The 25169-nt window shown below is 41.2% G+C and overlaps 1 protein-coding gene and 1 non-coding gene across 3 annotated transcripts in view; both read left to right on the forward strand.

The window, feature by feature from the left end:
* Nucleotides 1-24949, forward strand: part of SLC17A8 (solute carrier family 17 member 8) — a 64955-nt gene extending 40006 nt beyond the window's left edge. Inside the window, exons 6-12 of one of the 2 annotated variants that reach the window (XM_054444072.2) lie at nt 4636-4722; nt 5200-5339; nt 5456-5605; nt 6895-7027; nt 15655-15765; nt 20916-21043; nt 22712-24949. In XM_054444072.2, the coding sequence (XP_054300047.1) occupies nt 4636-4722; nt 5200-5339; nt 5456-5605; nt 6895-7027; nt 15655-15765; nt 20916-21043; nt 22712-23056 (1094 nt within the window). In that variant the 3' untranslated portion in view covers nt 23057-24949. The remainder of the gene's footprint in view (nt 1-4635; nt 4723-5199; nt 5340-5455; nt 5606-6894; nt 7028-15654; nt 15766-20915; nt 21044-22711) is intronic. The other variant, XM_063647248.1, reaches the window with a different exon arrangement.
* LOC129011094 (small nucleolar RNA U13) lies at nt 5005-5110 on the forward strand. Its single transcript, XR_008493219.1, has one exon. It is a non-coding gene; the product is annotated as a small nucleolar RNA U13 (small nucleolar RNA).
* Nucleotides 24950-25169: the final 220 nt, after the last annotated feature.

The following is a 25169-nucleotide window of genomic DNA, read 5'->3' on the forward strand; positions in this document are numbered from 1 at the left end:
AAAGGGTTGGAAGTGGTTGTTGGATTAGCCAACAAATGACATTTGCTAAGGAGAAAAGTGGAAAGATGGGATCATCAGGCATCCCACGCCTCTTCTTTTTATACGAAACTAAAGTTCAGTGACTTGCCCAAGATCATGGAGCAAGAACAAGACCTGACTGTTGATCTGGAACTTTCCTTACTTCACACTCCTACCATGTACACATTGTCATATAGACATGTAAATTAATTTTTGTCATTATATCCCAGATAATAAGAAGTAGAGACCATCCATCTTAGCTGAAAGTAAATGAGTAGCCCCCAAGTAGTATGTGACTTTAATTCCTGCGTCTCCAAACTTCACCTTGCTGAGGTTGCCCATCTCCAAGCTACCCCTATGGGACTGGCCTCTCTAGGCATGCCTAGGTCCCTACGGATCAATCAACAACAGAACAACAGTGGCACATGCTGCTGCCTTCAACACAGTGGTAAATGTGTTGGAGGAAGGGGCCCATGAAGGTAAAAGTACCTTAGACCAGCCAGGCACGGTGGCTCGCACCTGTAATCCCAGCACTTTGGGAGGCTGAGGTGGTGGATTGCTTGAGCCTAGGAGTTTGAAAATAACCTGGGCAACATGGTGAAACCCCGTCTCTACCAAAAATACAAAATTAGCTGAGTGCGGCAGCTCATGCCTGTGGTCCCAGCTACTCAGGAGGCCAAGGTGGGAGGATCGCTTGAGCCCTGAGGCGGAGGTTGCAGTGAGCCGAGATCACACCATTGTACTCCAGCCTGGGTGACAGAGTAAGACCCCTTCTCAAAAAAAAAAAAAAAAGTACCTTAGACCACAAAAGTCACAATGTGGCCTAGGCAGTGTGAATTACAGTTTATGTCTGTCTGATTTTCAAGCTAGCACACCTTTCCTAAGATATTCTTCTTTGCTAAAGGGAGAAATATAGCTTTCTATTTATTTCTGCATATGTTTTTAATTTTCCTCTTCCTGCTGGCCTTTTACCTCCTTGAAATAATAATAAAGTAATCCTGAGAATGTGGTGTGAGGTATTCACCAATATGCCTACTTTGTGCCTAGTTGGGAATTGCGTGATCAGCTGAGATGTCTTTACATATTCAGTGTCTCTTGTCCTTAGAAACCATCTCCATCCACTCATTTGCAATTTAAGAGCATCTCCATCCCTACTACTGTGCTTATACCAATTCTAGAAGAGGATAAGACTCACCCCAGCTGGACTTGTGGCTTGTTAGATCCCTGACCTTACTTTCTTTGGATGGTTTATTTGTAAGACCTTTCGTTTTGATTTGCCAGCAAAATGAGAATGACTAGCAGCCACTCCCCATTCTTAGTGTGTTTTTATAGCCCTAAAAGGGCTGATTTAAGAAATGGTTTGACTCTCAAGGAAAGTTACCTGATCAAGGACACAGGCCTCATTACATGTCCCAGCTAAGGTGTGGCCTTGGTTTCAAAGAACAGTCAAAGGAAAATGTTAAAGAAGGAAACCCAGGCTTGGAGCGAGTCAATTCTTAATCTCAAAATATATTGGAGTTAGAAGGGATTCTAGAAAACATCCAGAGATATGGTTTGGCTCTGTCCCCACCCAAATCTCATCTTGTAGCTCCCATAATTCCCACGTGTTATGGGAGGGACTCGGTGGTAGCTGATTGTATCATGGGGTGGGTCTTTTCCGTGCTTTTCTCGTGATAGTGAATGGGTCTCATGAGATCTGATGGTTTTAAAAACGGGAGTTTCTCTGCACAAGCTCTCTCTTTGCTTGCCGCCATCCACGTAAGATGTGACTTGCTCTTCTTTGCCTTCTGCCATGATTGTGAGGCCTCCCCCGCCACATGGAACTGTGAGTCCAGTTAAACCTCTTTCTTTTGTAAATTGCTCAGACTTGGGTTTGTCTTTATCAGCAGCATGAAATCAGACTAATACATCCAGTTACAACCCATTGTTTTATAGTTGAGGAAACTGAGGCTGAAGGAGGAAAAAAAGATTTAAATTCTTACAGCTAGTGAGGACCGAACTGGGGGCTCTTTCTCACCCCCAGTTCTGTTCTTCCTTCTCCACATACCATTCAACAATCATCTGAGGCCCAGGGGACTGAGCTGCAGTCTGCTCCCCAGGGCAGTCTGGGAGCAGCTGGGGGCAGCTGCAGTAAGGGCTGAGTGCCCTGTTTTTTGCTCAAGGGGCTGTGTCTAATAGGAACTGACATTGGAGAATGTCTAAAAGGATGAGGAAGATTTTTTCTGATAGAAAAGAAGGGTAGTTTAGGTCACATTGTGTATTAGTCTGTTTTCACATAACTATAAAGAACCACCTGAGACTGGGTAATTTATAAAAGAAAGAGATTTAATCAACTCACAGTTCTGCATGGCTGGGGAGGCCTCAGGAAACTTACAATCACGGCAGGAGGTAAAAGGGACGTCTTACATGGTGGCAGGAGAGAGAGAGAGAGTGAAGGGGAAGGTGCCACACTTTTAAACCATCAGATCTCATGAGATCTCACTCACTATCATAAGAACAGCACGGGGGAAATCCACCCGCAAGAACCAGTCACCTCCCACCAGGTTCTTCCCTCAACACATGGGGATTACAATTTGAGATGCAATTTGGGTAGGGACACAGAGCCAAGCCATATCACATTGTAAAGTTTCCCCAATGAAAGAATGCTTTTTACTATGTAAGGGGAATTATCAGGTGCTTTTGAGTGAAGGAGGCATGACTGAATGATTAAATAAGAGTAAGGGCTTTAGGGTTCCACAGACCTGGGCTCCTGTCCTGTGACTTGTCACTTCTACCTGTGTGACCTCAGGCAATCTGCCTCCCCTCCTCCAGCCTGGCTTTCTCCTTATAAAATAGGGGTCATATTGGTACTTACCTTGTCAGGTTGAAGGAGGGTTAAACAAAGTCATAGGTACAGTATACTTAGCATGGTACTAGGCACCCAGAAAGCACTCAGTGCATCTTAGTTGGTGGGGTTATTCTCTCTACCTGCCCCTGTCCCAGGCATTCTTTTCCATTACCTAAACCAGACTCACTCACTCCACCTCCCAGGGTATTTGGCCTGAGGACAAAGGCCACCCTATCTCCACGCACAGCAGAATGAGACCTGCACCCATTCTCAACACATGCCTGGAGTACTCACCTTATTGGTTTGAGGAGCCCTGAGATTGTTTTTTGAGTGTGTTGTCATTCTGTACATGGTAACAGCGGTAATAGCTGGCATTTGTGTAACCCTTTATAGCTTACAAAGCATCTTCACATACATAGTTTATTTGAATCTCAAAACAACACCTTGAGATGGATATTTCATTCCCATCTTATCTCTGAGGAAAATGAGTCTCTTGACTTCCTCGGGTGTCATGATGTTCAGATTCCAGATCTCAGGCTGGGCCTTTCACCGAGGGTCAGGCCCACCTTGGAAAGATGTGATTTAATCTATTTCTCTGGAAGATCCCCAACCTCCCATTTCCTAAAGATCTTCCTTAGTATCAAATTCTGGGATATAGAATTTCCTTTCACCACTCACTTTTTCTAAAGCAAGAGTTTTTTCATTCACAGCCCAGGAGGAGTTTCAGAGAGTAACTTCTCCTTTCAGCTAATAACTCCCAATAATGGGAGGTCACAGGGCTCATCTTTCCCTACCAGACGTCCAGAGGATAGCAGAGGTCAGCTCACTGCCTCTAGTCACAATTATCTTGTCTAGACAAGATAAACATTCACACACAGGTAAGCATTTGCAAGGTTAAGTTTTACAAAGTAAGCAATACATGTAAAAATGTACCCATTCAGGAGCTGAATGGATACAGCAGCCCTCTTGTCATCTGGAATTTAATTGTTCACCCCTCACATTTTTTTTTTTTTTTTTTTTTAGATACAGTCTCACTCTGTCACCCAGGCTGGAGTGCAGTGGTGAGATCTTGGCTCACTGCAACCTCCGCCTTGCAGGTTCAAGCGATTCCCGTGCCTTGGCCTCCCAAGTAGCTGGGATTACAGGCATGCACCACCATGCCAGGCTAATTTTTTGTATTTTTAGTAGAGATGGGGTTTTGCTATGTTGACCAGGCTGGTCTTGAACTCCTGGCCTCAAGTGATCTGCCCACCTCAGCCTCCCAAAGTGTTAGGATTACAGGCGTGAGCCACCGTGCCTGGCAACCCTCTCCTTTCTTTTTTTTGTTTTTAATCAATACTTTACAAATCATGATCTTTTAAATAATTCAATGTCCCTCATTTAAAGATCTGGATGAGAATCCTCCCAGTCTTCCTAAGCAAATTTTGTATGTTCCTTTGCTTGCTCTTTTTAGCATCCAATATTATGCCTGGTTGAATTTTCAAAATTTCTCTTAGATTTTTTTCATCTTCTGATTCCATTCTCTCATGTAATTCCAAACTGTGGTGCTAGAGCAATCTTTGTATAAATCCTGTGTGGTCTCTGGATGAAGTTAAAGGGCATCTTGGTGACCTTCCTCTCCTGGAAGCCCTGTTCTGTGGCACACTGGGAGTTTGCCTGTCTCTCTGCATAGAGGCAGTCTGACTCCTGCTCAGTTTGATTAATTCCTGACTTTACCACATGAATTCTAAATGAGCTGAAAAGGCTTGCATGATGATTGGTCAGATTCCCTCAGTCTTTTCTTGTTCCAGGTTCCTATGCAGGGGCAGTGGTTGCCATGCCCCTGGCTGGAGTGTTAGTGCAGTACATTGGATGGTCCTCTGTCTTTTATATTTATGGTGAGTGATTTGACTTCACAAGTTCACATGTGACTCATAGAGATGGTATTTTACTGCATATGGGTTTGGCTCAGAGTTCATTACATCAAAATAGAGATTACTAAAACAAGTTTATTGTATAAATGGAATACTTTTTCTATGATTTGATTAATGTTTATATTAAAGTTGACCTAAAAAAAATAAGCAGAACATTGTCTTTCTTTAAATACCAGTTAACAAGAGGAACGTCAACAAAATACTTTCCCCTAGCTGAACATACTGCCATTTGGAAATATTGTAAAGATCCTTTTGTAGTTCATAAATGTGATAAATGGGTGTTCACGTGCATGTGTGAGATGTTTGAGTCCCTCAAACCTTGTTACAACATTGGTACATTACCCATTTTACATGAAAAAAACATATATGGTAAAAATTGAAAAATTTAGAAATGGAAGAAAATGAGACCATATAACCCAGCCTTTTCTTTTTTAACTGCAGGTATGTTTGGGATTATTTGGTACATGTTTTGGCTGTTGCAGGCCTATGAGTGCCCAGCAGCTCATCCAACAATATCCAGTGAGGAGAAGACCTATATAGAGACAAGCATAGGAGAGGGGGCCAACATGGTTAGTCTAAGTGTAAGTATAAAAAGTCAGATGAAGACTTACCTCTTTTCATGAGTGACTGTATTGCCTTCTTACAGAAAAAATGTCAATATCTTTACTAAAAATATCATGGTATTTTTACTCCCTAGAAATTTAGTACCCCATGGAAAAGATTTTTCACATCTTTGCCGGTTTATGCAATCATTGTGGCAAATTTTTGCAGAAGCTGGACCTTTTATTTGCTCCTCATAAGTCAGCCTGCTTATTTTGAAGAGGTCTTTGGATTTGCAATAAGTAAGGTAAACACACAGATGCTCCAAATATTCTTGAACTTTAAATCTCTTGATTCTGCAGAGAATAACTTTGTATGATAAAATAATTAAATTGCTGATCGTAATTCATAACAGTTCTGTGACACCTAATAGCCTGGCTGTCAGGCAAGTTATACATTCTATGCATAGTATGCATAGCTGTTTAATTTCTTCTTAGCAAGGATCAGAGCCGTATTAAGCTGCTTTAAAGATTTATGTTGTACCCAATCTTAGAGTGTTTTTGACGCTAGCTCAAGGACGGCATATTAGGCAAGGATAAAAAGATTTGAGGGTGTGGGTTTTCTTTTTTTCCTGTAAGCTACTCAGAGAGTAGCAGTAAGATCCTTACCTTTCATTTTGCAGAACACCCCCTCTCCGTAATGGTGGCTATAGCAGTAACAATCATTGCTTGCAATGGGTTAGAAAGAACCTCTTTCTGCCAGGCATGATGGCTCACTCCTGTAATCCCAGCATTTTGGGAGGCCAAGGTGGGCGGATCACCTGAGGTTAGGACCAGCTTGACCAACACGGCAAAACCCTGCCTCTACTAAAAATACAAAAATTAGCTGGGCTTAGTGACGCACGCCTGTGATCCTAGTTACTCAGGAGGCTGAGACAGGAGAATCATTTGAACCCAGGAGGCGGAGGTTGCAGTGAGGTGAGATTGTACCACTGCACTCCAGCCTGGGCAACAGAGCAAGACTGTCTAAAAAAACAAAGAAGAAGAAAAAAGAAAAAGAAAAAAAGGAAAGAACCTCTTTCAATGCTCCCAGACATTATCATCAAGCCAATTGTGTTTTAGGGAGGAAGGGTGTGGATAGTGAATCATAAACCATCATCATAAGATAAACCTCTTTCCTACAAGGGAAAGAACAGCAGCCGAGCAGACACAAATGTCTGTCTAGCTACAGATACTGTCAGAAGTGACCATAGAAGAGCTGGCATAGTCATGAAATGGTGGCTGTCATCAGTCATCAGTGCTCACTGGGTGCCAAGTGCTTTATCTCCCATGTGCCATGCCCTCTGTGATGAATAAAAGTCATCTCTGCCCTCAAGGAGCTTCCAATCTGTAGAGGACACAGATAGGTCTAAAATCATTTGCTCATTCATCATTTATTTATTATGAAATTCAGGCCTACCCCAGCTCCCACATAATTAGATGCTTAAATTTGGTGGTGGTAGGTAGGGGGGCTGTGGAGTGGAGGTGGGCAAGGGCATTAGTGAGGCCTCTCTCTCAGAAATAATGACAAATCGCTTATTGTTTCTTTCCTTTCCAGGTGGGTCTCTTGTCAGCAGTCCCACACATGGTTATGACAATCGTTGTACCTATTGGAGGACAATTGGCTGATTATTTAAGAAGCAGACAAATTTTGACCACAACCGCTGTCAGAAAAATCATGAACTGTGGAGGTACTGTGGATTTCATAGATGACTTAGGCAGCTTTTGTAGAATTATGGTAAACTGAACTGCGAGCATATATTAAGAAGTGACATTTAATCATTGGAGTGGATCTTAAAGACCTCTAAGTCTGTCCCTCAGCAGATACTTAAGTGTTGTCCATCACAGTGCTGCCAAGAGGTCATCCAGCTGGGACCCTTCCATACATCCTTCCACATTTATTGTTTGCTTATGTAGTTTATTCCCTTCTTTGCTTACCTTTCTACCTATCCATATGTTTTGGTAAGAAACAGAAGAAAAGTAGTCTTTCCTCCTAGCCTATGCTTGTGCATGGGATATATGCACACACACACACACACACACACACACACCCCGTTCTCTTTCCTGGTTTATTTAGCTCCTGCTTTATGTTTTAATTTTGTAAAGACAAGGTGAATGTTAGGTGATTTCCCAAAAGAGGTAGGCGAAAGTAATTGTGAACCCCTACAATATTCATGAGTGCTTTTTTAAAAACTCATCTTTTTTGTTTAGCTTTTAAAATTAACATTTATTGAATGCTTTCTGTGCCAGACACTAAGCTAAATCTTCTACATACATTATTTTATATAATCTTCATAACCACCATGTGGAGCATGTACTATTACTATATGCAATTTTCAGTGAGAAAACAGAGGTAAAATAAAGGGACTTGCTCAAGTAGCAGATCCCTGCAAGGTATCAGGTAGGCCAGAGCCTACTGCCAAAGCTCTTAGTTTGCTGCTACCCCTCTGGAGGACTAGTCAGGATGAGCGAGCAGGAGGTAGAGGATAGCGCCACCTATGGGCAAGAGCTCACAACTGTGATATTAAGTTGAAAGGGACGGATTGCGTGTGCTCTGACGGATAGCTAGGTCTGGCATGTTTAGAAGTGAAGACTATACCGAGGGACACAGGAGCAGGCATGATCTGATCCCACAGCATTTCGGGAAGAAAGCCTAAGAGTCTGTTGGCACCTGTTCTCCCAGTTGCTTGACTGCTGGTCCCGGGCAGGGATGTGTGGGCCTGACCTTAGCTTGAACTTTCTTGTAGGGGACTGAGGGTTAGGGGATGTAGGCCTGCTTATCTGGTGGGCAGGAGGTGAAGCTCTGGGATATTGCATTCAAGTCCTCTCCAAGAGAGCTGTAGCAGCCAGAATAATGCCCATGTCCTGATTCTCAGAAGCTGTGACTATGTTTCCTCACATGTCAAAAGGGACTTTGCAGGTGGGATTAAATTGAGGTTCTTGAGATGGGAGTTTATCCTGCATTATCTAGGTGGGCCCAATATAATCACAATAATCCTTAGAAAAGGAGGAAGGAGGGTCAGAGTCAGAAAAGAAGATGTGATGGTGGAGGCAAGAGTCAGACTGATGCAGCCACAAGCCAAGGAATGCAAGCAGACTCTAGAAGCTGGAGAAGACAAGAAGAGATTCCGCCATAGCACCTCTAGAAGGAATGCAACTTTGTAGGCTGCTGCCTTGATTTTAGCCCTGTACCATTTTGGATTTTTGGCCTCCAGAACTGTACAATAGTGCAGAGCATATTTTAGAGGTGACATCTAATCATTGGAATAGATCTTAAAGACCCCTAAGTCTATCCCTCAGCAGATACTTGATATTTGTGTTGTTTTGAGCCACTGAGTTTGTGGTAATTTATTACAGCAGCAAATGAAAACTAACACAGTGGTAGGCTGGGCGCAGTGGCTCACGCCTGCAATCCTAGCACTTTGGGAGGTTGAGGCGGGCAGACCACTTGAGCTCAGGAGTTTGAAATCAGTCAGGGCAATATAGTGAGAACTTTTCTCTATTAAAAAATAAAACATTTTAAAAATGAAAACTAATACAGTAGCGAAAGCCTCACCCTTCTAATGATAAAATTCTGCTCTAGCTGAACAGCCCTCACCCAAGCCCTGAACATATTTTTCTGTCTCTGACTTTGCCCACTCCCTTTCTCTTTCCCTGTGAGTTCTCACCTTCACCTCTCAACCCAGTCCTCTCTATACATCCAGCTCAATTCTTCTTCTCTTGTGTTTCCTTAAAGCCATGCCAATCTCCAGTGATCCTTCTGAATATGTCCACATGGCTAGATTGGCAACTCATCATGTGCTGCCTTATTACAGCTCTCTCAGGAAAAGATTTTAGGCAGAGGGAATAATATGTGCAATGACTCTGGGGCAGGCAAGAATGTGGCCTGTGTGAGAATAGAAGGAAGGGGAGTCAGAATGGCTGAGTGACGGGAGATGGGATCGGGATGTTTTTCTAGGGTCAGATCATGGCAGGCCTTGTCGGCGTATGCAGAGCTTGGGTTTTATTTGAAGTACATTGAGATGCAGATGATTTAAAGCATGGAATGGATATGATCTCATTTTTTTTTTTTTTTTTTGAGGCAGAGTCTTGCTCTGTTGCCCAGACTGGAGTGCAGTGGTACAATCTCAGCTCACTGCAACCTCCGCCTCTTGGGTTCAAGTGATTCTCCTGCCTCAGCTTCCTGAGTAGCTGGGATTACAGGCATGGACCACCATGCCTGGCTAATCTTTTGTATTTTTGTAGAGACAGGGTTTCACTATATTGGCCAGGCTGGTCTCAAACTCCTGACCTCAAGTAATCCGCCCGCCTTGGGCTCCCAAAGTGCTGGGATTACAGGCATGAGCCACCTTGCCTGGCCTTATTTATTTATTTTTAATCTGGGGAATTATGCAGGGTACAAGAGTAAAAGAAGGGAGACCAGGTAGGAGGCGATTTCAGTTGTCCTGTCTAGAGAAGATGGTGGCTTGGACAAATGAGGCGGCAATGGAGATGGAGAGAGGGGGGTCAATTTCTAAATTCTTGGAGCCAACATTTCTCATCCTTAAAATTACATAATAATATTTACTTCAGAGGATAGTTATGAGAGTTAAATGATACAACGTATAAATGCACCTAGTGCGGTGTTCAACCTATAAACAGTTCTCAACAAATGTTAATGCTGCTTTTCTTCTCCTATGTTCAAGACACAAAAAACACAGAAGTTTTTCAAAGAGTTCTTTAACAAATATCTGCGATTGTATTGCCTTTGGCCAAAAAAATGTACTTCTAAACCAGCAACTTTAAAGAAGTTTCTGGATTTAAACACTATTTGCACAACCTCTTCTAAACCCAGATGCATTGGAGATTCTTGAGCATATTTTGTGGGAATGTCTTGTTCCTACTTAATTCTGCCCCAATACCTCTGCTGTTTCTCCATAATTGGTGATGATTATGTTATGTTGTGGTGATGAGAACTTTCAAAGATGTTTAATTGCTAACAAAGTGCCTGTTGAGAGGAAATAGTTTTTTCTGCAGAAACTAGAAGGCATATGTGGAATCTTTCTGCCTCATCTCCTATCTTTAAAAAATACCTCTTCACATGGCTTTTCACGTTCATACATATATATTTTTTTTTCTTTTTTTTTTTTTTGAGATGGCGTCTAGCTCTGTCGCCCAGGCTGGAGTGCAGTGGCGCGACCTCAGCTCACTGCAAGTTCCGCCTCCCAGGTTCACACCATTCTCCTGCCTCAGCCTCCCGAGTAGCTGGGACTACAGACATCCTCCACCACGCCCGGCTAATTTTTTGTATTTTTAGTAGAGACGGGGTTTCACCGTGTTAGCCAGGGTAGTCTCGATCTCCTGACCTTGTGATCCACCCACCTCGGCCTCCCAAAGTGCTGGGATTACGGGCATGAGCCACCGTGCCCGGCCATTCTTTTATATTTTGACATAGTAGGACCAGTGAGTTATATATAGAAAATAAAATTTTTAAAAAGACCATAATGGTCCAGCTTTTTCTGCTTAAATACAGAGATGCTAGAGCAGAGATAACTACATGAAAACAAAGTTTTGTGCCATCAGTGAACAATGCAGGTTGATTTGGAAATGATGAAGCACTGGCATGATCTTCCAGAGAATTTTGGTTGGCTTTTTGGTTTCCTAATAAGAAATATAGAAGACATTTCTCATCTGAGAAGGATCACACATACCTTGGAGCCTGTCATCTTTTCTTTTCCATGGATTTTAATGTGCCATTAAAATCATTTAAAGCAAAACAGATCACTTAAAACATGATGTTCAATTCATTCTGAATCAGGGTCTATGTTTATGATACTTAAAAGACAGATGCCAAATGCTTGTCCTGCCCCCTCTATAGAACATGTAAAGTGTAACTGAGGTCAAAAATTCTATTCTGGCTGAATCAGTTGCAAGTGTGAACTTCAGACTGTTTTAATATGAAATAAAATATTTCTTAGGCCTTTAAGTCCTAGTTTTGTTTTTCTTGGCAACTCTAAATAGGTTCAATTTTAAGGATCTCCCGATTACCCCTAAAGTTCAAATTTTATCCTTAAGCTCCTGAAACATGCAGCCCTGTCTCTGTATTTTAACTGTCAGTAGAAACCATTTAGGCTCTTAAATGCTTTTTTTTCCACTGGCAATCTGCTATTTGGCCAAAATATTTTTTCTTACAGATGAACTGATGTATCATTTGTAAGTTTTATTCTTTATACAATGTCATCATTCTAATTCTTTGGGGGAATTGACTTTCTGCATGCTTCTGTTGAGAGTGTTAAAATAAAAGAAGTTTCAGCCAGATGCCTTGTTATTTAGGATAGGCACTTCTAAGACACACATAGTTAGTATATGAAACAGTAGCAATTTTTCCCTATGTGTAATCTTAAATATTGAAACAAAATTAAGAACAAGTAGCAATGATATAAAGCCTGTAGTTTTAAAAGTAAGACTTCCCTAATTACATTTCATCCTCTTTAGAAATCATTTAAAACAATTATTAGTTCTTGCCCTTCTTTATAGTAGTGTTGAAGAAATAGGTTCAAAAAGGTAAATATTAATAACTTAACCATAATTTACTGTAAGTACTTCAGCTTGTGAATCTTATTTTCTTGTTTCTGGGTCCCATTTCCTTTCCTTTGCTTTAATTCATTAAACGTTATGTATGTATGTATGTATGTATGTATGTATGTATATATGTATGTACGTATGTATTTAGAGACAGAGTCTTACTCTGTCGCCCAGGCTGGAGTGCATGTGGTGGTGCAATCTTGGCTCACTGCAACCTCCACCTCCCGGGTTCAAGTGATTCTCCCGCCTCAGTCTCCTGAGTAGCTGGGATTACAGGCACATGCAACCATGCCTGGCTAACTTTCATATGTTTAGTAGAGAAGGGGTTTTGCCATGTTGCCCAGGCTCGTCTTGAACTCCTGACCTCAGGTGATCCGCCTGCCTCGGCCTCCCAAAGAGCTGGAATTATTGTATTTTTAAAGGCACCACCATGCCTGGCCAAACATTATTTATTGAGTGCATACTACATGCTAGACAGACTCTGTGTTAAATATACAGTTTTGTGGGAGAGGCAGAAACACAAATGAAAAGTTACAAAGCAATATTGAAAAGTTCTGTAAAATGATGAGAAGGTGATGTCAGCTTCATTGGTTGAGGGTAGGGAGAGGGTTGTTAGGGAAGCTTTCTAGAGGAGGCACTATTTAGTCTGGACTTTAAAAATAGTAAGATTTATCCAGAAAAAGAGAAAGTGATGAGAGAAGAATATCCCAGGTAAAGAAACAATGTGTGAAAATATGTAAGGGCATGAGACAGTATTGTGTGGTTAGAAAACACCTAATAGAGGAGTACGTAAGGGCATGAGACAGTGTTGTGTGGTTAGAAAACACCTAATAGAGGAGTATGTCTGTGGGACAGAGGGCACAGAGTGGGGGCAGTAAGCAAAGAGATGAGGGCTGGAAGAAGATGAAACTGGAACAGCAGGAGGTATTCATTATAGAACACTATACTCATGATATGGAGCCCATGACAAACACGTTAAGCACAGGAGCAAATAATGAGGTGTGTGGCTTAGAAAGACAGCGGTATTGAGAATGCATCAGAGGAGGATGAGTTGGGAAGACTACCAAAGTGGCTTATTGTGGCTGAGCATGGTGGCTGAGGCCTGTAATCCCAGCACTTTGAGAGGCCAAGGCAGGCAGATCACCTGAGGTCAGGAGTTCGAGACCAGCCTGGCCAACATGGGGAAACCCGGCCTCTATTAAAAATACAAAAATTAGACTGGGCGCGGTGGCTCACGCCTGTAATCCCAGCACTTTGGGAGGCTGAGGCGGGTGGATCACGAGGTCAGGAGACTGAGACCATCCTGGCTAACACGGTGAAACCCTGTCTCTACTAAATATATAAAAAATTAGCCGGGCGTGGTGGTGGGCGCCTGTAGTCCCAGCTACTCAGGAGGCTGAGGCAGGAGAATGGCATGAACCTGGGAGGCGGAGCTTACAGTGAGCCAAGATGGCACCACTGCCATCCAGCCTGGGTGACAGAGCAAGACTCCGTCTCAAAAAAAAAAAAAAAAAAAAAATTAGCTGGGCATGGTGGTGGACTATAATCCCAGCTACTGGGGAGGCTGAGTCAGGAGAACCACTTGCACCTGGGAGGCAGAGGTTGCAATGAGCTGAGATTGCACCACTGCACTCCAGTCTGGGCGACAGAGCACAACTCCATCTCAAACAAACGAAGAAAGAAAGGTGGGCTTATTGCAGTTGTCCTGGTAAGAGGTCATGGGGCCTGGAACTAAAGCAGTGACGGGGAGGGGAAAGTGGCAGTTGCCCTGGACAGATATTTCCGAGGACATACCTGCAGATTTGTATATGAAAGCTGAGGCAGGAAGAGAAGTCCAAGGCAGTTCTGAAGTGTCTGCGTCAGACTTCTGGCTACCATTTGTTGAGCTGTGCCCATGTGCCACACTCAGTACCTCATATACCAATTTCATTTACTTTTCCAATACCTTACAAGGCTGTGGTATTATCTCCATTTTTTGGATGAGGAATCTAAGACGTATAGTAACTTGTTCAAGGTCACAAAATTAGTGATTTTGAAGTGGAAAGTGAACCCATACCAGTTTGACTCTAAAGACTGGGTTCTAAACACAGAATATGGAAGATTAATTTAGAGAAGGAGAAGAAAGGTGGTGATGGTTTGGCGATGGTTTGCATTGTTTGTTTAGGAGTAAAAAAATAGGGGAAGAGGCCAGGGGTGGTGGCTTATGCCTGTAATCCCAGCACTTTGGGAGGCTGAAGTGGGCGGACCACCTGAGGTCAGGAGTGGCCAGCCTGGCCAACATGGTGAAACCAGCCTGGCCAACATGGTGAAACCCCAACTCTACTAAAAATACAAAATCAGCTGGGCGTGGTGGCACATGCTCATAATCCCAGTTACTTGGGAGGCTGAGGCAGGAGAATCATTTGAACCTGGGAGGCAGAAGTTGCAGTGAGCCGAGATCATGCCATTGCACTCCAGCCTGGGTGATAAGAGCAAGAATCTGTCTCAAAAAAAAAAATAGTAATAAATAAATAAAAATAGGGGATGAGAGAATTGATTTGGGCATGTTGCCTTTGAGGTACTGTAGGACAATTGTGTGGAGATATCTGGAAATCAGCAGACAGTCTCCAAATGAAGTACCACTAATTGTCTCTTCCCCCTCCTAAGGCACTCTATATAATTGGAAATGATATTTTTATCATTTTTCTGTCTGTTGTTAGCTGAACTTTTTTTTCTGGTGGGAAGGAACTTCTTTATAATTTCCTCATTCTTTTTATTTTTTATTGTGCTAGACTCACTTATTCTGAATGAAAGGAACAGAAAGTACTTTTGTTCTGCAATATTTTCTGTGCAAAAATCTCATGTATTGTTTGTTGTTTTTTTTTTAAGAGGCCTGAGAGCTTGGTGAACTTTGAAATAGAAAAATTTTGACTTTTGCTTTACAAGGGGTGAAGTGCTCTTTTTTGTTTGTTTGTTTGTTTCAGATATTTGCTACAGTTTTCTGGTTGCTTTTGGCAATAAATATTAGAGTGTTGTCATTTTACTTTTATGGGAAAGGCCATAACTAGTCATTATCACAGTTACATAGTAGAGTTTTAGTATTTAACAATGGCAGGGGCAGCTACCCATGAAGCAACTAATAATTAACATCCCTCATCTCAGGAGTATCATTGGAATCTATTGGGACCGTGTGATGTTCAAGGTGCACTGGGTTAAAAAGTTCGCGAACACCCAGGGTATATTAGCAGAGTCATGTAGTCATGAAAGACCTGGGTGGCATTGTAAGCACTGTACCAGAATGTAGGTCTGTGGAGGAACAGAAAACCAAACACTGCATGTCCCCACCCATAAGTGGGAGATGAACAATGAGAACACATGGATACAGGGAGGGGATCATCACACACTGGGGCCTGCTAGGGGGCAAGGGGAGGGAGAGCATTAGGGCAAATACCTAATGCATGCAGGGCCTGAAACCTAGATGATAGATTGATAGGTGGAGCAAACCACCATGGCACATGTATACCTATGAAACAAACCTGCACATTCTGCACATGTATCCCTGAACTTAAATCCCAGAACTTCAAGTAAAGTGGAAAAAAAAAAAAAAAAAAACTTAAATTCCAGAACTTAAAAAAAAAAGAACAAAAACCACATACACAAACAAAACAAACTTAGGTCTGTGGAATTATAGGCTAGTTCTGATTTGATAAATAAATGAACTTGGGTTGACTGATATGAAAATGACATTTTTTTTCCTTGCTGTTTCTGTTTGCAGGTTTTGGCATGGAGGCAACCTTACTCCTGGTGGTTGGCTTTTCCCATACCAAAGGGGTGGCTATCTCCTTTCTGGTGCTTGCTGTAGGATTTAGTGGCTTTGCTATTTCAGGTAATGTGTCTTTTCGGTTTCCAGATCTTGACTATAGATTCAACAAGTCCCAGGAATAAGGAAGGACAAGGATATTGTAGCACCTTCTTTCAGTAGCCAGTCCATTCTCAGAGAGCAGGACCACCGCCCAGAGAATGTCATCTAGTGGGGGTGATTTTGTAAGATCACTGAGAACTGGGCTTGGGAGCTCAGTTAAGGTGGAATGTTTCCTACTTACTTTGTTACGGGAAAAGACACAAAGTGCAGATGATCCTTCTGAGACATGAGCAGAGGCCCAAGCGTATGTCCTGGGTGAAGTGGACTTTCATACTTTAGCAGCATGTCACCCTACCTGACAGAGGCTCCTGTGACTTTTTCAAGCCGTGCCTCTTGCTAGAGAATTGCGAGTGTCATTACAGTCATGGAATCAGAAGTTTTTTTAAGAGTGAAAACCTTCTTTAGATTTTTGTCTACTCCATTGCTTTCATTTTCCAAACAAGAAAATGCAGGTGCAGAGAGAGGGGAGGTGACTTTCTGAACAGGGTAAAGAATAATGACAATGATGATATGAGCTAGCGATGACCAAGCACAGATTCTGTGCCAGGGACTGTTCCATGCGATCTGCGTATTTTAAGCCCTGTCTCTCTCACAACTACCCTGCTGGGTATCAGTGCTATTACGATCCTCATTTTACAGGAGCAGAAACCAGTCTACTATATGTGAGAGAGAGGCCAGAGTGCAATCATATCAGAAGCTTCCTATGCAAAACTGGGTCAAAGAGTGAAATTTAGTTGTTTGTCTATCTTTAAAACATCGTAATAAGAATATGGTTACAGGCCGGGTGCGCTGGCTTACGCGTGTAATCGCAGCACTTTGGGAGACCGAGACGAATGGATCACTTGAGCCCAGGAGTTCGAGACCAGCCTGGGCAACATGGCAAAACCCCATCTCTACAAAAAATACAAAAAGTTAGCTAAGTGTGATGGCGCACACCTGCGGTCCCAGTTACTCAGGAGGTTGAGGTGAGAGGATGGCTTGAGCCTGGGAGTTGGAGGTTGCGGTGAGCTGAGTTCGTGCCACTGCATTCCAGCCTGGATGACAGAGCGAGACCCTGTCTCAAGAAAAAAAATAAATAAATAAAATAAAAATAAAAAATGTTTACTTAAAGAAAATTTTACATATATTGTATATATATCATAACATTGTGAAGCAAGTAGTAGTGTATCACTACATTACTGGATTTTTCACTATTTTACTAAAGCTCAGAAAAATTTTATACTTTCTTAATATCACACAGTTAGTGGCAAAGGAAGGATGACAGAACAGTTCTGCCTGGCCCAAAGGCTGTGCTCCTTCCATTATTCCAGGTTGCCTTAAATATCAAATAGTGTTAGTGTCCCAGAATAGAAAAATATGGAACCTCTGGTCTAAACTGCCCTAAGACAGCGGCTTGTATCTATCAAAATAAATAGAGTTGATGAATAAATTAGAAAATAAAGTAAAAGTCTAAATTAAAAGTAACTTGCAGCTAAGTAATTTGGTTTAGAGATGCATAGACCCAGGTTTGAGGCCCTCTTTACTACTTACTATTTATAAAAGAAAAAATTTGCTAAATTATGAAAACTCTCAAGCTTCAGTTTTCTCATCTAGAGATTGGAGAGATGAAACAGCAACCTCATAGGGTTGTTGGGAGGATAAACTTAGATAATTCATGCATTTCCTCACACTTCTTGTGGGCTGGGCATTATTCTTAGCACTGGGGATATTGCAGTGAATAAATGAAAGAGTCCATCCCCATAATGCATTCTAGTGGAGATACTTATTCAAATAAAAACCTTAGCTGTATTTATTTGAAGTCCTTAGCACAGTGCCAGATGCATAACAAAATTAACGAGTGTTCACCATTATTGTTCTATTAGTACACACACCAGCCCAGTGCCTCTCAAAGTGTTATGTGAAATCACCATAGGATATTTCAGAATGCAGATTCTGATTTGGTAGCTCTAGGGTGGAGCCTGAGATTCTGCAGTTGTTAGCAAGTTCCCCAGCGCTGCTGCTGCAGGGCAGTCCACACTTTGAGTAGCAAGGGCAGAGCAATCACGATTTGCTTCCAGTAGGAAGCTGAGGAACGCCTTCCCTTGATAACTTTGTGATGCAAAAGAGATCCATATCCTGTTCCCAGAGATACTGAAATGTTCAAGCTCATATTGCTTCCTTTCCCCCGATTGCCAATTAAGTCACAATCTGAAGGAGAGAAACCCAGTACTCCAAATCACAGAAGCTGCTTTTTTTTTTTCTTTTTTTTTAGACAGGGTCTCTTGCCTTGTGCAGTGGCTCATGCCTGTAATCCCAGCACTTTGGGAGGCCGAGGCAGATGGATCACCTGAGATCAGGAGTTCGAGACCAACCTGGCCAACATGGTGAAACCCCATGTCTACTAAAAATACAAAAACTAGTTGGTTGTGGTGGTATGTGCCTGTAGTCCCAGCTACTGGGGAGGCTGAGGTTGCAGTGAGCCAAGATTGCACCACTGCACTCCAGCCTGGGTGACAAAGAGAGATTTGGTCTCAAAAAAAAAAAAAAAAAAAAATAGACAGCGTCTCACTCTGTCACACAGGCTGGAGTGCAGTGGCATGATCATGGATCATTGCAGCCTCTACCTCCCATGCTCAACTGATTCTCCTGCCTCAGCCTCCTGAGTAGCTGGGGCTACAGGCATGTGCCACCACTTCCAGATATATATATAATTTCAAGACAGAGTCTCACGATGTTGCCCAAGCTGGTCTCGAACTCCTGGCCTCAAGTGATTCTCTTGTCTTGGCCTCTCAAAGTATTGAGATTACAGGCATGAGCCACCACACCTGGCCTTCTTGCCACTTTTTAAACATAATTTCATTTAATCCTCATTGCAACGTTGATGAGAAAGTTATTGCTATATTCACTTTATTGGTGGGGAAACCAAAGTGTTGTTTAACTTGCCTAGTGAAGTGGCTGGGAGTGTGGAATAAAGGTCTGTTGGTCCCAGCAATGACACTGTGGGAGGGATTGCAGCCACGGGGGCAATAATTCCTCAGGATCTACTGTCGCCAACTTTTAAAGGAATAAACATAGATGCCAGGGAAGACTGACAGGCACAATTTAGGAGCTGATTATAGACAAGACTGCTGAGATAGATGAAGTTAAATATAGGCAAGGGATGAGTGATGCCTGTTTTGGGAAATGTCCTATACAGAGAAGATAGATTCTCTCAGTTTGTGTGTAATTTTTTTATCTGCTATAAAAATCTATCAATATCTCAATTTCTCAGTGATTTCCCCCTCTCCCCAAATGACAGGATTGTGCAGCTAGAAACCTAAATGGCTCTTCCCACATTATCTTTAGCTGAATGCAGATGCCCAGGCTTTGTATCAGAGCATAATACTCAACAATCATATTAATTGCTTCTTATCTCTGGATTCTTTTCTAATAAAGTGTTTATCACATTCAAATCAATGGTAAGATTAATGAACTTGCAGCTGTTTTATATTCTGATCATTTGGCACACTGACTGAAAGATAAGGTATGTTTATTATTACCAAAAAGTTTTCTCAAAATTTCTCCCTGAAGGGAGGTAGGAAAGACAACCAACCAATGTGCCAGATTAAAACCAAAAATGTTTTAAGTCCTATTTTCAGTTTTTTTTTTTTTTTTTGCACAGAATAGAGAAATAAAAAGCAAAGCAAAGGAAAACAAAAAGATGAATAAAGCCTACAACCCCTTGCTATAATTTCAGTAGCTGAAGCTGGTAATTAATTTAGCAACTATTTATTGAGTGACTACAATGTACCAGGCACTTTGCTAGTTCGGGGTAGATGGTGGTAAACAAGACGGATGGCTAACCACCTGTAAAGAGCATGCATGTTGGTTTACACATCTATGTACTATGTAGTTAACATACATTATTTAACTTAATTCCTACATCAATTTTATAAGAATCGTTATCCCGTTACACAGATGAAGAAACTAAGGTTCAGGAAGTTTAAATCCTTGGTCTAGGCTTGCATCTCAATTAAGCTGCCAGAACTGAGGTCTGTCTGATTCAAACATGCACCCCTGTAATATATTGACAGAGTCAGATCTCGGCTCGCTGTAACCTCCACCTCCTGGGTTCAAGCGATTCTCCTGTCTCAGCCTCCCAAGTAGCTGGGATTACAGGCATGTGCCATCATGCCTGGCTAATTTTTGTATTTTTAGTAGAGGTGAGGTTTTGCCACGTTGGCCAGGCTGGTCTCAAACTTCTGACCTCAGGTGATCCACCCGCCTCGGCCTCCCAAAGTGCTGAGATTATAGGCGTGAGCAACCATGCCCGGCCAGCAGCATTATCTTTTGATAGAAGACCTCAAAGAGAGGGAGTTACTTTGCAATGGCAGCAGAAGGTAGCAGTAGTAGTAGTGGTAGTTAGCATAGCTTTGATATTTGCCAAAGGCTTCACATACGTATTTCCCCCGAGTCTATCACGGCACCTTTGTGAAGTGAGTAGTAATATTATCCTCATATTGGAGATGAAGAAACAAAGGCCCCCAAATTACTTGTTTACATAGTAGAAATAAGATTCAAGTCCAGATTTACAGACTCCAAATCAACTAGGTGTGTGAAAGTGTTTCGTAAATTACAGAAGATTCTCCCAATGTTTGTGCAAATGTTTCATTAAAAAGCACCCTGTTCATTGTGTGAAAATGTGGCCATGTGGCCAATAAAGTAGGCTTACCCTTGGCTGCCTTTTAAGAGTAAGTCAGGGGTAGGAGTGGGAATATTATAAAGCAAGGTTTGGTCTAGTCATACTGTATGTGATTGTATGATTATTTACTCTAAATAAATGTGATTCAGGCTTTAGGCTTTTCAATATTGTGCCAAACACCGTATTTGGAATTCAGAACCTACAAGGTAAAGATGCCATAATTCTCCTTGTAGAGACAGCCCATGATAGATATCCATAATCAATTCTAGCATTGTCTACCAGTGCTGCTTTGTGCAGACACAGCCTCTTGAACCCAGTCCTCTTGGTCTGGAAACTAGTCGTATACTAGAAGAAACCAAACAGATTGGTAAAGGTTGGGGCAACTGAGTATTTTCCAAAGCGTATTTGAAATTCTGTTCTTGACTCTGATTTTGAGGTTTTGGCTTCACTGTAGGTTTTAATGTGAACCACCTGGACATTGCCCCCCGCTATGCCAGCATTCTCATGGGGATCTCAAATGGAGTGGGAACCCTCTCTGGAATGGTCTGTCCCCTCATTGTCGGTGCAATGACCAGGCACAAGGTAAAGGTCTCCTTTGTGGCTATGGGTTACAATATCAGAGGACTGGAGCTCTACACAAACTTGAGATTTCAACGCTCTACCGCAGTCTGTAAATGTGTATGTCCTTGACCTTGACTGAGTCAGCTGAACTTTTTTTTTTTTTCTTTCTTCTTGTGATTTTCAAATCATTGCTTATCAATGGCACCAAGGCTAGTTGTTGTTTTGTTCTATGTTTTCTCAATTGAGGAATAAAAGTCTGGGGAGAGGGGATGGGCCATAGAAACTGTTTAGAGACCCAAAGAAGAAACTGAGGCAGTCAACTTGGGATAAATGAGTTACTGAAGATTGTTTTCTCATTCTCAGTGATTAAACCTTATAGCCTATTTCCATCCATTGCTTAGCATGTTTCAGCATAAAAAGATGAGTGCTATTCTACTTCCTTGTTAAGAATAAAATAAACAGGACATTAATAACCTACCCAGTTGTTACTGAGCCTTTGTGAATTTAGACTAGGGTGGGTGGTAGAGGCAGATCCATCCAGAGTTCAACCACAGCCCACGTGATTTCTTTATCTTTGTCATTGAAATGTTTCAAGATGCTGCTTTCTGCAAATAAGAATTCTTTGATACCATGGGATTTCTTTCCCCCATCTATTTTCTTAGTTGGATTGCCTATTACAAATATAACTTCAGAAGTTTTTTCAGCTTCCTGCAGAAGAAAGTGTGAGATAAATGTTCTTACTTTTTGACAGAAAAGGTAGGATTTTATAGGCAGGGAATTCATGTTTTCCCTCTCTGTTCATGAAACGGTAGGACTGATAACCTGACTATTAAATCCAAGATATCTTCCCCCAACCTTAGACACAAATTCCCATTATTTTTTGACATACTTTTTTTTACACTGAAAATATGATTATAAATAAAGTTCTTGTCAGTCAAGGGTGAGAACTTTAATGGCTCAAATATTGTTATGTATCCAACAACAAGCAAGAAGGAGACTTCTGATATTTAAAACAGCGGGTTCCTAAAACAATTTTAATTTAGCTGACTATGTGAAGGGAAACCCCATTTGAGTATTCAAAAAGCTATGCAATGGTGCTGCAGGTATTAATATTTTTATATGTTGTTTATTTTAAAATGTATTTTCTTGTAATCCCAGCACTTTGGGAGGCCAAGGTGGGTGGATCATGAGGTCAGGAGATTGAGACCATCCTGGCTAACACAGTGAAACCCCATCTCTACTGAAAATACAAAAAATTAGCTGGGCGTGGTGGCGGGCGCCTGTAGTCCCAGCTACTCGGGAGGCTGAGGCAGGAGAATGGCGTGAACCCAGGAGGCGGAGCTTGCAGTGAGCCGAGATCGCGCCACTGCACTCTAGCCTGGGTGAGAGAGAGAGAGAGACTCCATCTCAAAAAAAAAAAAAAAAGAATTTTCTAAATTAAAAAAATACATATTTATTGTTTTGTCTAACTTTCATATTCATTGTTGTCTTAACTTTCATTTTTTAAATTTTTCTTTTAAATTTGGTTTGAATCCTGGATGGTGCTTCTGACACACTTCCTCCTGCCCAAGGAGCAGAGCATCGCCTTCCAAATGGGGAGGTGCTTTTTCACAGTGGAGGCCTCCAGGACATACTAGTAATCTCTAGTTTTAGTTAAAACACTAATTGGCACTTTATTTCCTTACTTAGACCCGTGAAGAATGGCAGAATGTGTTCCTCATAGCAGCCCTGGTGCATTACAGTGGTGTGATCTTCTATGGGGTCTTTGCTTCTGGGGAGAAACAGGAGTGGGCTGACCCAGAGAATCTCTCTGAGGAGAAATGTGGAATCATTGACCAGGACGAATTAGCTGAGGAGATAGAACTCAACCATGAGAGTTTTGCGAGTCCCAAAAAGAAGATGTCTTATGGAGCCACCTCCCAGAATTGTGAAGTCCAGAAGAAGGAATGGAAAGGACAGAGAGGAGCGACCCTTGATGAGGAAGAGCCGACATCCTACCAGAATGAAGAGAGAAACTTCTCAGCTATATCCTAATGTCTGAGAGGCACTTCTGTCTTCTCCTTACTTTAGAACCAGAAAGTATCCATACCTATTGCCTTTCTTGTAGCCCAGCTTGCCAGAGGTCCAAATATTGGGAGGGGAGATCTAACCAGCAACAGGGAAAAGAGAAATATTATCTTTCAATGACACGTATAGGTAAGGAGCTGCACTCAGTTGATAACATAGTTGATAATACATATTTTTTTGAATTGACAGTTGACCCTTCTCTCAAAGAGCTGAACTTATTCAGAAAGGAATGACTAGAAGAAAAAGGAGACAATACCATGTTGTTCAAAGAAACATTGAAGGAAATTGGGATGTTTGGCCAGAAGGAATGTAAACAGTAGCAGTAGCTGCCACCACATCTCTAGGGTAGCCATGCAGAGGAGGGCTTCATATTCCCAATAAACCCCACGTTGTGGCAGGTGCTTTATAAACACTCTTATTTAATCTCCACACCTTTATGACACACATTTCTTATCCCCATTTTACAACCAAGGAATCTAAAGCAACAAGAAATGAACTTGCCCAAGGTCATCTGCCAGGGTCAGTGCTGAGACTGTTGAAGCTCCCAATAGGTGGCAGTTTTAGGGAAGATTTCCATTCAGTGTAGGGAAGACATTTGTAATAATGAAAACTGAAAATGGAGTAATTGTGAGTAATTCACCGTTTTAGCAGGTGTTGGGGAAGGGAAACATTTGGGTTGATGAGGCAGAGGGGATTCAAATGTGTGAGAGGCTAGATTCAAAGACCCTCAGTGTTCTATGTTATCTGAAGAGTCAAATGGTTCTGTGACTCCATAGTTTTTAAAGTAATAAGGGTCAAAGACTACATGAGACATTCAAATAGGTTTTTTAAGAAAAGCTAAGCAAGAGAGCCAAATTTTTAGGAACCTGATGGTCAAAATAGCTGAAAGCAGTAAACAAGAGATTGGCTATTATATTTCAACTTTCCATAATATTAAGAATGTAGCTAAATGATGTCCCAAACTACTTATAAACTTTTAAGACATTTAATAATTTAAGAAGTAGGTTCATGTGTTTTCTTAGGTAAAGTTCTCCTGAAAGAATTTTCTATTTTTAAAAAATGTATCTCTTTAGCCTTTTCTGCTGGAGATTATATTAGGAAGTTTCATCAGATTATACAAAATTATGATTTTGTATCAAAAGTATTCATGATGACTGTATTTGGAATGATATTCAGGGAAATCACAATAATATAGCGGTAGTTATACAGAGAAATACTGCAATGAAAACATTTGGGACAATTAGACCTACAGTTACCGTTGAAAAATTCACCTTTGATTGCATAAGGCAATCACATGGATACTTTTAGATATATTTAAAATTTTAACGTTGGCATCTAAAGGGTTATTTGAAAATAAAATTATTTTCCTGTTCATTGGTTTTGAAAATTTTATTTCTACTTTTGGAAGAAAAATATAATACGGAAAAAATTATAGATTTACTTGTATTTATTATTGTAAAGTGTTTTTTTTTTTTTTTTTTTTCCTAATTTCTCCCACATGTATTTCTTGGTCCCTAGTGATACTAGCTGAGTTGTAGTGTATTTTATAAATGGAATAATCTTGGGGAAAAATTGCAATTCTTCATTAAATAATATTCTTTATGTCACTAGCATACAATTTATGTTAGTAGACATCTTTAAATCTCTTTAATGAGTGAATCCATGCAAACCCCATAAAACAGTTCCTAGCATGCAGAAAATGTCCAAGTAAATAGCTGTCATCATCATTATCTTTTAACATTTTGGGGGACTTTCCAGTTGAAAAGAAAACGTGCTATGTCATTTTTATCCATTATCCCTGGAACTTATTGTGAAAGTTGTGCTGTTTTCTAAGTAAAATAAAAAATAAAAAATTAGCAATTTATGATAGCCAGTGTTTTATTTTGTGTGTGTGTTAATAAAGTCAAATAATTGTATTTTAAAAACTCATGATAATCCTTAAGGTAGTATTGTATATTGTGACACAAAGTTGTATTTATCGCATTGTTTGAAGTTGGTGTCACATGCAGAAAATCCACATTTTTCCTGTAACTTGCCCTTATAATGTATATATATATTTTAAATGAAGTCATGGATCAAG

The sequence above is a fragment of the Pongo pygmaeus genome, chromosome 10 (genome assembly GCF_028885625.2).
Source record: "Pongo pygmaeus isolate AG05252 chromosome 10, NHGRI_mPonPyg2-v2.0_pri, whole genome shotgun sequence".
In the NCBI taxonomy this organism is placed as follows: domain Eukaryota; kingdom Metazoa; phylum Chordata; class Mammalia; order Primates; family Hominidae; genus Pongo; species Pongo pygmaeus.